At 44.0% G+C, this 14,037-nt stretch overlaps 1 protein-coding gene across 3 annotated transcripts; it reads left to right on the top strand.

Moving 5' to 3' along the window:
* The first annotated feature begins 1,146 nt into the window (after positions 1-1,146).
* TMEM106C (transmembrane protein 106C) lies at positions 1,147-9,415 on the top strand. Of its 3 annotated transcripts, none has more exons than XM_054012939.1 (8): positions 1,147-1,243; positions 1,865-2,073; positions 2,751-2,814; positions 4,013-4,172; positions 4,260-4,400; positions 5,808-5,857; positions 6,189-6,242; positions 7,560-9,415. In XM_054012939.1, the coding sequence occupies exons 2-8, from the start codon at positions 1,893-1,895 to the stop codon at positions 7,720-7,722; spliced, it is 813 nt and encodes a 270-aa protein (XP_053868914.1). In that variant the 5' UTR covers positions 1,147-1,243; positions 1,865-1,892; the 3' UTR covers positions 7,723-9,415. The 3 variants fall into 3 exon arrangements, with proteins under 3 accessions (XP_053868914.1, XP_053868915.1, XP_053868913.1); XM_054012940.1 differs by having other exon boundaries at positions 1,172-1,259; XM_054012938.1 differs by having other exon boundaries at positions 1,224-1,300.
* Positions 9,416-14,037: the final 4,622 nt, after the last annotated feature.

The raw sequence follows: 14,037 nt of genomic DNA, 5'->3' as shown, positions 1-14,037 counted from the left end.
AAGTAGAGCAGCTACTCTGAGGTACAAAAAACAGGGAGAATGGGCATGTTCCGGAGCCCATAAAACAGGGCAACTGGCAGTGCGTATTGGGTAGTCTTGCAGATTTCCCAGGCCACCTACCTCAAGAAAGACATAGTCTTGGGAAAACCTGGGCAGGTGACAACCCTAGGCCAGTCACTTCTGCACTGCCCAAATCGGAACGGTAGCATTTTGCACTGGTGAAATGACTGCACCAGGTACTGATCAACAGAGACTTGGGTCCATAAAAGGTCTCCTTTCATTGCCACCCTGCACCTCGACGAGTCAGCTGCAACATTTAAAATGCTACCAAACCAGAATTTGCACGGGTGTGAATGACTATGTAAGGGATGAGGTCAACAACGAACTGGGGTGGGGGTATAAAGCAGAGGAGGATCAGGCCAGGCTCTCCTGCATCTAGCGAACTCATTATGTTAACCCTGAAACCTAATGATGGTAACATGAATTTGCACTCTGCAACCACTATTACTGGGACAAGTGGGCAGCAGGCAGCTGCAGAGCTGCAACCCAAGCCCCATAAGTGGGGAGGGCCCTTCGCGTCATGGCAACACCCTCACCTCCCACTCACCAGGGCCCCCTCTGCCACCCAAGCACTGAGACACACCCAGGCTCCCACTGGGCGCATGCGCAGGAAAACCCCAAGGCCACAGGGACGGGACAGGCGCTAGCACATGCGCAATGATATGGGCCCTGAAGGGCGGCGTCCCGTTTTGGCGCATGCGCAATGAGAGCAGGCCACGCTGAAGCGCAAGCGTTCTGAGTGGCGGCCCACAATTTTTTTATTAAGGGCGGAGTCTTCTATACGTGTGTCTCCCGGCCTCTTGCCCTTGCGCATGCGCACTGGCAAAGATAAACCTGGGTGCGGCTTACCGTCACCGAGGGGAGGAACCTTCTCTGAGCCTCTCCCCCGCTTTTACCGCCTCTTGGCCTCGCCCTTTTGTCGCGCGTGCGCAGTGTGGGTTGGGAGGGGTGGAGAAGAACGGGGCGGGTCAATGGGAGGCGGAGTCTTCCCTAGCCCCCCGCCCCTCCTTTTCGCACTCTGTGCTCATGCGCAATGTGACTACCCCGCCTTGTCCCGGGAGGGGCGGAGCTTCCTTTTCGGCCACGCCCTCCGTTTACCTGCGCGCGTCGCGTTCGGAAGCGCCGTCATAGGGCTGCAAACTTGAGCGGGAGCATGCGCAGTGCGGGGAGCGGGCTTGGCGGGGTGAGACTCCCGGCAGGTGCGAAGGGCCGTGCTGGGGGGGGGGCCCTGAGATAGCGGGTAAGGGGCCTGAGGGGAGGGGGGCGAAGTGGGGCCCTCGTCCCTGCGGGGAGTTGGTGGCCCCAGAGGGAGGAGGGGGTGAGGTGGGGGAGGAGCTCGGTCCCTGCGGGAAAGGGATGGGGGGGGTGTTGTCCGTGGGAGGGGTGTGGGGGTGACCACTGAGGGAGGGTGGCCTTGGGGGAAGGGAAGGGAAGGAAGGGGTGGGGCGGTGGTGGTTGCCCCTGGGGAGTGTGTGTGTTTTTGGCTTGATGGAAGTGGGGGGGTTGGGTATCTTGCCTGTGGGGGGTGTACCTCTCTTGAAAGGGAGGGGGGTTATTTCTCTGGGATGAGTGGGGTGGAATGAGGCCACTGGGTGGGAGCGCAGGTCGAGGAGGCATTTTTTGCGGGGGGGGGGTGTTTAAGGAGGGTTTTGTCCCTTGGTGTGGCTAGGGGAGGGAATAAAAGCGGAGAGGTATCCCTCCTGGATGAAGAGCAGCTTGTCCCTCAGTGAAGGAGGGAGGGGATCAGGCAGGTCTGGAAATCCTATCTGATCACGAGCTGGGCTCGTCTCAACTTTCATTTTAGGACATCCAGCAACTCTTCATCTGTTGCCATGGGGTGTCTGTTCTCTCTCGGGAGTAATGTGTCTTCCCGGCAGAGAAGAGAGAATGATGACGACTTACTAGACAGCAGAGATCGTGAGGAAGACATTGCCAAGTTTCCGTATGTTGAGTTCACAGGTCGGGACAGCATCACCTGCCCAACTTGCCAAGGCACTGGCTGTATTCCCACAGGTGAACCTATCTGTATTGAAACTTACATCCTAAAGCATTTTACACATGGGCTAGAAACCTTCTTTATTTAGGTAAAACTCTTATTCATCTCAGGATCTGGTTCAAAATTTCCCTCTTTGATTTCCAAATCTCTTCTGAAGTGTACTTGGCTGCCCTTGTTTCTCTTTCTGCTACTGTTTTAGTTTGTCCTGTTGTATAGAAAAAGTTATTGAATTAACTTTTTGTGTAGAAAAAAAGTGTGCATTGAATTAGGTTTGTACTCTTCCCATATTTCCTTACAAGTTCCCTCTTCAAAGCCTGGTCACTTCCCAAGACCAAAGCTCCTAAATAGTGTTTGAGAATCTTAAGGCACTGGACTAAGAAGAAAAGGTTTCTTGGGCTAGATAGTCACATCGTGGGGCCATCTGTCCCATGGTGTTCTTTAACTGTTAAGGCAAGGAAGCAATGAGACTGTTTATCCAAACCTAGCCTACAGGTAACAGTGATATTTGTATTGTCTGCTACAGTCTAGAAAAGAATGTTCCTTCTCATGTTGAGGGAGCACAGTATTAAAGTGCATACCTAGAAACCCTTGGCAGCTTTTAGTCCTTTCCAGTGCCCTCAGTTTTAGGGAGCTTAGTGCATAGTGACCTTGAAAATGGGTGGAATTGACAAAGCTTTTTCCTTTTGTCTTCTAGAGCAGGTAAATGAGTTGGTGGCACTAATACCATACAGTGACCAGAGGCTCCGTCCCCAGAGAACGTAAGTTCAGAGTAAAAGAGTCTAACGCATGGCCACTAATCTTTCTCATGAAGAATAAATGTGTGTGCTCCTCATTTGGTGACTGGTTGTGCTGCCACAACTAAATATTGCACTGACTCTGTGTTTCCTTCTGTGCTGCCTTCCATACTTTTGTTTAATCTAAGATAATGCCATCAAACACTTCTTTAGCTGTAACTAAATGTTTCCCATTAACTTCCACTCTTGGGGTGTGCATGAAAACCCAATGCCTAGTCCACTTCATGCCTTTTACAATCTTAAAAGAAGATGGCTTATCAGCATCAGAAGCACCAGACTGAAAACATTAAAGGTGTGTGTGTGGGGGGGGAAATGACTCTGAGAGTGCCATGTTTACATTTTTTGGTACACTCAATCCCTTTTTTGTAAAATGCCTCACTTTAAAGAGCCTCTAGTTCTTTATTTGAGCCGTTTAGACACATTATCCAATGTAATCTTATTTGTGTAAGAGTAGCACTTATTATTTGTGATCTGTTTCTCCAGGGAAGCTCAGGGGCATTGTCTGATAGCTGGAGGAGTGGTTTATGAATAGCACTTGACATTTTTCCAGGGAATCCTTTGTTCTTTCATTCCTTTTTCTTCTCCTGGTTTTTAGAGTTTCTCTGTACTGCTGGAACTTCATTAGTAACAGCTGGTGATCTAGTCTCTCATTGTATGGGAGGAAACAGTGCCCATTGGATTTAAACAAACAAGCCAGGACTTGATGAGAGAGAGGTTGGCCCAATGGTTTGGGCACTAACCTAGGACTTGGTAGGACTGAGTTCATTTCCCTGCTCTGCCACATACTTCCTGTTTGACTTCGGGCATGTCACTTAGCATCTCTGCGTCTTGGTTCTCCACATGGAAATGATAGCCTTGTGCTATTTTACATCTTATAGGGGTGCTGTGAGGATAAATACATTAAAGATTGTGAGGTGCTCTGATGCCCCAGTTATGGGGACCATACAAGTAGCTCAGATCTGTGGTTTCCTCATGGCTGCTCCAGAGACTTACTGGTTTACTGAGTCCCTCTGTGTCTTGGTTCATGCATATGTAAATGGGGATAATATGCTTCCTACTTTCCACGGAGCCTTTAACATCAGTTCATGTTTGTAAATTGAGCTTCTCCAGTCACAAGTGCAGTATTAGGGCAAAGTAGGTAAAATGTTCATGTCTGTTGCAGGAAGCTCTATGTGCTGCTGTCTGTGCTGCTCTGCCTTCTGATATCAGGGCTGGTGATTTTCTTCCTGTTTCCACACTCGGTCCTTGTGGATGATGAGGGCATCAAAGGGGTTCAAGTTTGGTTCGACCAGAAAAACTCCATTGTCATTCTTGCCATCACGGTAAAGCTCTGTCTAATCCTTTGAGTGAGTTTGCTGCTGGATTCTGGAGGACTCGGCTTCTGATGTCTTCTCTCTTTCTTGATACAGACCACCCTGAGGATCAGAAACTCCAATTTCTATTCGGTTGCAGTAGCCAGCCTAGCCAGCCAGGTGCAGTACATGAACACTGTGGTTGGAAGCCAACAGATTACCAATGTGTCCCGCATCCAGCCGCTGAGCGACAAACTGGTATTACAGCCTTTCTTGAGTATGAACTGGGGCTTAAGCTGTAGAGCGTATTGAACCATCCCCTACTGCTGGTGATACTGGCCTTTGGAAGTGACCCACAGCCAAATGGCTCCTGCTGAAAAAGTTAGATGATTTATGGCTGAGGCTCCTGTGCTAATGAGCGGGACCTTCTGCACAGAGAGAGACACCCTCCCTTCTTCCTCTCCTCCCAGCTTGTGCACTAACCAGATGGGACCCACAGCTACATTAAAATGCAAGTGATGAGACCTCACCAGTGAGGCTTCACATCTCTGACCAGTTCCTTGTGTGGCTAAACACAGCCTGTACTGGAAATGGAGAACTGGGGTGAGACTAGACAAGAATAAAGATGTTAGGGCTGACAGGAAAAGAACAAATCTAGCATCCTTTCCCTCCCCGTCCTATCCCCCCTCGCCCTTCAAAAAAGACAGGATGAGTTAATAGGAATGAAGGGTCTACTACATATATTGGTGAAAGAAGAAAATGCTGGATAGACACTGGGGATGTTGATGGGTTTTAATGACTGAACTTTGAACTGTTTTTATAAAAGTTAACCAAGTAAGTTGGATGAGACAAGGTGAGTCTGGACAGTTTAGTCAAGAAGTAACTGGTAAAGCGATAATACTAAAAACTACAAGTCTTAGTGCTTGCCAAGTGATATGGCAATGCCCCCCCCCCCAAAAAACAAAACAAAAACCCAACCCGATCCAGCTTTTGGGACCACTATAAAGAAGTGTTATGCCAAGGTAATCTTCTTCTGTTCAGCTCTGGCAAGGCTGCATCTAGAATGTATTGTTGGGTTCCAGGGAAAAGATGCTTATAAACTGGAGAAATCCAAACAGAAATGCTTCTGGGGGTGAAAGGGGCTGACTTGGGAAGAAGGATTAAAAGAAACTGGTTTAAGTGTCACTCATGGTGTGTTGGTTGACAAATATCTGAATGCTGTGAATGGCTAGAAGAGGGAGAAATTTGTCTAAAGAGGTCAAATTAGAGTATAACTAGAAGTAATAGGATGAAACTAAACATGGGAGAATCTAGGCTAGAAGGAGAACCTTCCTGACACTAAGATGTAGTGACTAACCTTCATCTACAGCACAGCTATAACCAAGTCAAGAGACTCAGTTTACAGCATTGTTGGGTCCTGCCCCATGACAAATTTCAACTGTGGTATTACTCCGTTTCCTAACTCGGTGATAGTTGTGTGGATTAGGCTTTGAATGGTGAAATAGATGCAAAGAGACTAGTCTCTTATAGCTGGACTGGACAAAGCACTGGAGAATGTATTGTAGGGAATAACCTGACTTGGTTTAATACTGAAGGTCACTTGCATCTCTTAACTTCTGATTTATGATACCATTTGCTGAACATGTCTTCTCTTGTCCTTTTCAGGTGAATTTCACTGTGAAATCAGAGATGGGTGGACCTTTCTCCTATGTGTAGTAAGGATTATTTATTATTTATCTCTACATTTCATGCAAAGAATCTGCTTAAATTGGATATCACTGAGTAAACAGATTTGACTCCTACAGCTTTATTTAATGAGTCCTTGTTGGTCAAAAATATCAGACCAGACAGGTCATCTGTGCCACACTTTTCAAATATTAAAAAAATTGTTAAATGTTCTGGACAGTTCAGCCAGAGCAGCCCCAAAGCAAAAAGGGAGTTCCAGGATGCCCAAGAAATTTTAAAATGCCTTTCTAAAGTTTGTTATGGATCAAACTCTGTTTTAGTCTTTCTTCCAACATGTTTCTCTGTGTTGGTCTCTTACAGTTTCTTTTGCACATTACCCAAGGTCAAGGTGCATAACATAGTGATCTTCATGAGGTATGTAATTCTTATGCTCTACTGCACTGGAAATGGAATTGCAGTGACGAAATTAGCCTTACTTAGACTTAAGTTACTTCTGTTCTGCTGACACATTGGGCAGTCCAGTTCCTTCATTGATTGTGATCGCTTGCTAGTTGTGGTACTTCTTTCCAAATGTGCAGATTGGGTCATCAGGATTTGATGTCTTGAGATATCTGCTTCCTTTTGGCTTTCACTGAGATCTGTCATACTTGCGTTTTGAGCTTCATTTACACCTACCATCTTCAAGTTCTGGTTTAACTGGACTCTTTCTGTTGCAGTAAGATTTTACCTTAGTGGGTCACAAACCCAACAGCAGAATATTCCTCTTTAATCCGGGTTTGGGACTAGCACTGTTGCTAACAGTGTGAGAGTTAAACCTGTAGCACTGCATACCAATTCCTTCTGGGAAGCATCCCAAGCTAGTTCCATGTGTCTGGAGGTCTGGCCAGCTGCTAGGAGATATGGCTGTGTAAAGTGTGGGTCACCCTCTGTAAGAGAGGACAGTTGATGGAAGAACCGGGAGGGGGATGGCAAAGCAGGTGATGGTTGTATCAGAAGAAACTTTCAGTATCTATCCTACAGATTCCTAGCGCTGTGATCTAGGGGCCTAATCTCTAGCTCTGTTTTCATGAGTATTCTGATTGATTGCAGTAGGGCTAGCCAGGCGAATAAGGGCCGCAGAGACAAGCCCTGGCTGCAGGCAAAGAAAAGCTGTGCAATGTGGAAGTTGGGTGGGCCTTTGATTATTAAAGGGGCATATTTTCTCCTCTATTCCATTAGCAGCAGAGGGGAGGGCTATATGTGCCTATTCCTTGTGCCTTCTGTATAGCAGTGATTCCCATGTCAGTGTCCGCTTTTGGCATGGGAAGTTTGATTCCACTTCTAACTAGGGCACCGTCAGATGTGGATTGCTGCTTCTCTTTAAGAGTATGGTGAGTGTATTTGCAGCAGGCTGCTGGCCCCAACGGCTGTGAAGAATGCAGAACGGTTAAAGCTTAGTTGCATAAGTGTGAACATCTGATATGCACCTAAGCAAATTCTGATAAAGAAAAATGTCCCACAAACTAACAAACCTCCTTTATCTTGGTACCTCTATACCACAGTGATAAGTGCTGTATAAATGCCCAAGATTGTCAGCAGTTTTTGAGGGGAAGGAGATGACTAAAAAGCAGAGCCACTCCTATCGCTGTCTGATATTTTCATAATCTCTTCCCAGATTAGTGTCTTTACATTTAATAAGCCAATTAAATATTACTTGTCCTATCTGAGCTGAACTGAATCTCTCTCTTCCAGAACATCAGTGAAAATCTCATACATCGGCCATGTGACTCAGAGCTCCTTGGAAACGTATCACTATGTAGATTGTGGCGCTAATTCCACAGCGGTCCAGGACCCTCGGCCTGTGTCCACCCCACATACTCTAGATAGTGTAACCAAAGAGAGGACGATACTCTGAAGACACCTGAGTCAACTAATACTTCTCTTGGGGAAGTGATCATGCAGACTGACTTTTATTATGAATTATGTACCTGTAGGCAGGATCACAAGGTGGAATGGAATAGAGAGCTCATTGATGTCCTTGGAGAAACTTGGAGTGAACAGGAGGTGTCTGAAATCACGTGGCACTTCACGTTAATGCATATGCAACTTGGCTGCACCGCTTACCTTTTGGGCAGTGATTTGAGAGTGTGTCCACTTGTGATCCAATCTGATCCTCCCCAAAACATGCTGAGTTCCCACCCACTCATAACTTGACATCGATCTGGTATTTAGCTGCTGCAATGAATTTCTTAGAATTGAACCCAGAAGAAATCAAGGAACTGTTTTAAATATATCTTTCAATGGAAAGACTCAATGAAATTCAAAGAAGGCTTCAGACTCTCTCATTGCCTTGGGATAAATGCTGGGGATTGAATTTGGCTGCTGTTTGGTGGGTTCTGCTCTATTTTTTTGGTCCTTTCCAGACAAACATGCTGTTTCGGTGAAACTCTCTTTTTGCCCCTTGTTCTGCTTAGTGACAGCACACCATTAAAATATGTTATGGCATTTTGTTAGTAGGATTTCTACGCATAGTCATTCCAGGAGAGATTGGCACTTATATTTATTCTCTGTAGATGGAACTTGTGACCGATGCTGGAAGGGGAAATAATTGGAGCTAACCAGCATATGTTCCATTTGAGGTGGTGGTTTGCTTACTGACTAAGTTATCTGAGGGTGTCCCTCTACAGTGTATCAAATCCCTATTGTCTTAGTGATGGCTGTGTTTCAGTAGGTTCACCGCTCCAATGGAGTCGTACTGATTTCCTTGTATGGACCATAAAGCTCTTGGGCCTTTTTCCTTCATGCAGTGTTTTGAAGCTACTGCTCTAGGTATATGTTGTAATTAAAGTTCTTGGGTGTCACTGAAGCTAGGGAACCTGTCACCGAGCAGTTTGATCTGTGTACTTGCTGCTTTCTTTTAGCAGGAAAACTTTTTGTACCAGTTTGTAAGGGCCAGTATTTTAGAATAGCATTTTTGTACTTCTGTATATTTTCGCTAAAGGAAGGGATTTAGAGATTACATATGCAGTATCCTTGTGTAGTTTTTTCCAGACATTGGCTCCCTATTACATGGGGATTTGGCTGAGTGCAGACTTGAGCTGATTTCACTTAAGTTAATGAGAGTTGCCTGTCTCAAATGCTCATTTTAGTGATGCAGTTTATATCTTAGGATGTATAATAGCCAGTTAACCCTGGTACAGAAGGCCAAGCACAAGGTATTTTAGTTTTAAATTTCTCACTTCAAATGATTCTGTAGGCTGCTTCTGAGCCAGACTCTTGCACATCATGATTTCAGGGCTCTTAAATTCACTGTAATTCAACTCCGCTTCCCCATTTCTTTTGGGCTAAATCAACTGGCATCTTTCTCTATCTTGCTTTAGAGGAAATAGCTATGCTAGTGGGGAGGAAAAACCAAACAGTCAAACTCTGAAAAGGAAACTGATATCTAAAATGTTTCATTGAAGAAAGCTTGTTTGTTGTTGGTGTGAAGTAGAAAATGAACCTTATTTTAAGAAAACGTTACTATTGTATAGAATTGCACTTTACTGGCAGAATTTCTAGAGCTGAATCTTGCTAGACAAATAAAACCTGAGATTATTTACCACTAAGTGTCATTTGAATGGAGTAGTCCCTGGCTTTTTTCATCTCCTGCATTTCTGCCCTGGACTTTGAATACTTTATACCGCAACTGGCCTGATGCACTGGCCTAATCGACTTCTTAGCTGGCTAATCTATGTATTACTACTGTAATAATACAAGTATTGCAAATTGATATCTGGTGTCCCTAATCATGGATCAGTGCCCCAGCATGCCAGGACCTGTACAAACGCACACAGAGGGCTTAAGCCAATCTCTAACTCCTCGAGGTGAGGGTGAGGTTGATGTGGGATAGCCTGCCCTCAACATCTGCCTACGTTAGTGTTCTTGCACCTTTCTCTGAAGCATCTAGTGCTGGCCCTTGCCAGAGACAGGATACTGGACTAGATGGACCTTGGCTCTGATCCAGTGCGGGAGTTCCTGTGTCCATATAGAGATGGTCTCTGCGTCAAAGAGTTTGCAGTAGAAGTACTCTAGCATCAGACGTTTTTCTCCTGGATAACATATCCCTTTAATCTGCATTTTGTCCTGTTTTTCTTTATGGATCTTTCCAAATGTACTAATGTGTTCTGTTCCCTGTGAATTGGTGAATGTTAGAGCCCAAACCCTGAACTTTGTTAGAGAACCATCTAAAGTACTCAGTTAGTGCAGCAGTGTAAAAGCATTAACTAAAATATCGCCCATTCTGGGCCTGCATGGCCCAGAGTGCACTGTACCCTGCAGGTCAGCTGTTAGGATAATCCATTCCTGCCACCCACATCTTGAGTCATTGGAAAGCACCTCCCAGCTGCAGCAGCCTTCTTTCTAGGCCTCCCCTTACCGCAGGGATATTTCAGATGTTGTGTGCTCTGAAGGGGGCAATGCATTCTGTGACACACAGTTAAAAGTGTGCTTCATTTGTAATGAAAGAAATGCTGGGGCTCAAGCAATTTTTCTTCTTTTTTTTTTTTTTTTTTAAACTTTCCTGACTGACAGGGCAGCCCAGAGGTGCCAGGGCTCAACCCTGGCAAACCCCTGCACAAATCTTAATTTATGTCTAGTAATTAGGACTGTCAATTGCAGTTAACTCAAAAAATTAATCGTGATTAATCACACTGTTATACAATAGAATACCAATTGAAACTTACTGAATATTTTTGGATGGTTTTTCTACATTTTCAATATTGATTTCTATTACAACAGTGTTCACTTTATAGTTTTTATTACAAATATATGCACTGTAAAAATGATAAAAGAAATTGTATTTTTCAATTTACCTCATACAAGTACTGAAGTGCAATCTCTTTATCGTGCAAGTGTAACTTAAAAATGCAGATTTTTTGTTTTTGGTTACATAACTGCACTCGAAAAGAAAACAGTATAAAACTTTAGAGCATACAAGTCCACTCAGTCCTACCTTATTCTGCCAATCGCTAAGACAAGGTTGGTTACAATTTGTAGGAGATAATGTTGCCTGCTTCTTGTTTACAATGTCACCTGAAAGTGAGAACAGGCGTTCACATGGCACTTTTAGCCGGGGGTACAAAGTATTTACACACCAGATATGCTAAACATTCATGCTTCGGCCACCATTCCACAGGACATGCGTCCATGCTGATGATGCTTGTTTAAAAAAAGCAAATTCAATTTGTGACTGACCTCCTTGGGGGGAGAATTGTATGTCTCCTGCTCTGTTTTACCCACGTGCTGCATATATTTCATGTTATAGCCATCTCTGATGATGACCCAGCACATTTGTTTTAAGAACACTGACTGCAGATCTGACAAAATGCAAAGGTGGTACCAATGTGAGATTTCTAAAAATAGCTACAGCACTCGCCCCAAGGTTTAAGAATCTGAAGCCTCGTCCAAAATCTGAGCGGGATGAGGTGTCGAGCATGCTTTTAGGAGTCTTAAAAGAGCAACACTGATGCGGAAACTGCAGGGGGAAAAAAATGAACCTTCTGCTGGTGGCGTCTGACTCTGGTGATGAAAATGTACAGACTGACGCATGCTCGGCTTTGGATCGTTATCAAGCAGAACCAATTATCAGCATGGAAGCATGTTCGCTGGAATGGTGGTTGAAGCATGAAGGGACATATGAATCTTAGTGCATCTGGCATGTAAATATCTTGCAACGCCGGCTACAACAGTACCATGTGCACACCTGTTCTCACTTTCAGGTGACATTGTAAACAAGAAGCGGGCAGCATTATCTCCCGCAAATTGTAACCAACGTTGTTTGAGTGATTGGCTGACCAAGAAGTAGAAGTGAGTGGACTTGTAGACTCTAAAGTTTTACAGTGTTTTATTTTTTGAATGCAGTTTTTTTGTACATAATTCTACATTTGTAAGTTCAACTTTTATGATAGAGATCTAGGAGGTGAATTGAAAAATATTTGTTTTTAACAGTGCAAATATTTGTAATAAAAAAATAGTGAGCACTGTACACTTTGGGGTGTTGTAATTGAAATTAATATATTTGAAAATGTAGTAAACATCCAAAAATATTTAAAATAAATGGCATTCTACTGTTCAACAGTGCTTGACAGCCCTACTAAAAATCGTAACATATGGTTAGGTTATGATCTAACACCAGTTCCCTCTTCCCAGCTGACTAACTCTCTATCCCAAACCCATGTTACACCTTCCAGCTACAATCACATTCTTTTTTTCCTCACGACCCCCATGGAGGCAAGCCAATAATTTTCACCCATTCTCAGGTGTGTGTCTACTTGACCCTCGTGGTATTGAGGAGTGCCAGTTCTTCCAGGAAATTGCGGTCCTGAATTTTTGGGAGGCATTTCTTTCTTTGAGCAGAACCAGTGGTTACAGACCATGCACGTGTGCAAGGCTTGAACCAGCACCATGAAATAAGCTCTGTTCTTTTTATTCAGTTTGTGTGTCTCAGAATCAAAAGAACAAGGAAATTGAATGGGGAAAAAAGCCCTAATTGTGAATTCAGCATAACACTTACATATTTGAATCTTCATGTATCAGGAAATTCCAAAGTTAAGGATGATTTTAGCACTATCAACTTGCCCCCATGTTGGGGTCATTTAGGCTGATAAATGCCTACAGCCTGGGCTGAATTCTTCTCTCACTGAGTGTTAAAAACCACAAGACTTAGCATCATGAGTATTTTTCTTCAAGTACCAATTGGGCTTCAAATTAATAAGACTAGCTTAAGCCATGAGATCTTTTAAAAACTGTGAACTTTGGGTTCTTTTTATTTGCCTTTCGTTTTCCAAAAGGGGGGTTCAGCCTTTAAACCAACATGGGGACTACTTCATAGACCTGGGTTCTTTTCCTATCTGTGCCCTATGCCTGCTTGGAGACCTTGGGCAAGTCAGGTACCCTTTGTGCCTCTTCACCCTCATTTTTATGGATGCAGAAAGATGCTGACCTCCTTTATGTGGGGAGGGATAGCTCAGTGGTTTGAGCATTGGCCTGCTAAACCCAGGGTTGTGAGTTCAATCCTTGAGGGGCCATTTAGGGAATTGGGGTAAAAATCTGTCTGGGATTGGTCCTGCTTTGAGCAGGGGGTTGGACTAGATGACCTCCTGAGGTCCCTTCCAACTCTGATTCTATGAAGTTTGTAAAGCACTGTGAAATCTACTGATGAAAAGTGCTGAATAGGATACATCACCTGGGATTGGTTGGTGTAGCATTATCTAGAATCTAGCTGCAGGCTTGCCTATGATGCCAACATTAGAGGATAGCAGCAGCCCTTATAGAACCCATGCTAATCAAGGATGGCTCTGTCCTCCTCTAGGGGTAACCCATGTATAGAGGTTTATGACACTGCTAGAGCTCTTTAACTCAGAGGCTTGTGGCTCAGAGCCAGTGCTCACGGCTTCAGTCATTGCTAACAACCCATGTGAGGACATTTTATTACACTTACTGGTTTCACTGGGAGCTGTTGCCCTTGGTTTTTGTCTGGCTGTGCATATGCACCTCACTTGATGCCTTCAAACACATTGTAACCAGCGTTTGTAAGTATTGTACAGAGGGCTGCTGGGTAGTGGTTTCCAGCATGGACCTGTGGCTGAGTTATGAGTCCACATTAGAAGCACTTGGCATTTTAAAGTCTCTCTTTAAAATATATATAACTTTTAAATCTTCCAAGCTGGCTGTTTTTAATTAATTTCTTGTGACAACAAATTAAGGCTCTGATCCTGCAAGGATGTATTCATATATTTAACTTGACACAGGAATAGCTCTATTAACAGCTGTGCAGTATCACCCCAAATGTTCAACAATCGTGAGTCTGGGCTCAAAAAATCATGGGACTTAATAAACAAATTTGGAGGTTTTTATTTGCCTTCTGATTTTTGAGCCTTTTGGTTTAATTTCAAGTTCTTTTCTACAACAGCGTTCTATGCAGTTTAAAAAAGAAAAGAAAAGAAAGAAAACTGAGTCTTACATAATCACTGGAATCCAGGAGCTGGGGCTTTAAGAAAAAAAAAATTCATTAGACTTGTGATTAAAATCATGTGCAGGGGCAACACAATTATGCAGGATGGTTAAGCACAGTTGTAAAGCTGTGCAGGATGAGTAGATGTATTTGTTTGTGGGGTTGGGGGGATTTCAGCTACAGAGATTTTTCTTCCAATTAGCTTCCAATTTTTTGGAAGGAAGCTTGTTTTAATTA

The sequence above is a fragment of the Malaclemys terrapin genome, chromosome 23, assembly GCF_027887155.1.
Source record: "Malaclemys terrapin pileata isolate rMalTer1 chromosome 23, rMalTer1.hap1, whole genome shotgun sequence".
In the NCBI taxonomy this organism is placed as follows: domain Eukaryota; kingdom Metazoa; phylum Chordata; order Testudines; family Emydidae; genus Malaclemys; species Malaclemys terrapin.
This window is presented reverse-complemented; position numbering and strand designations above follow the sequence as displayed.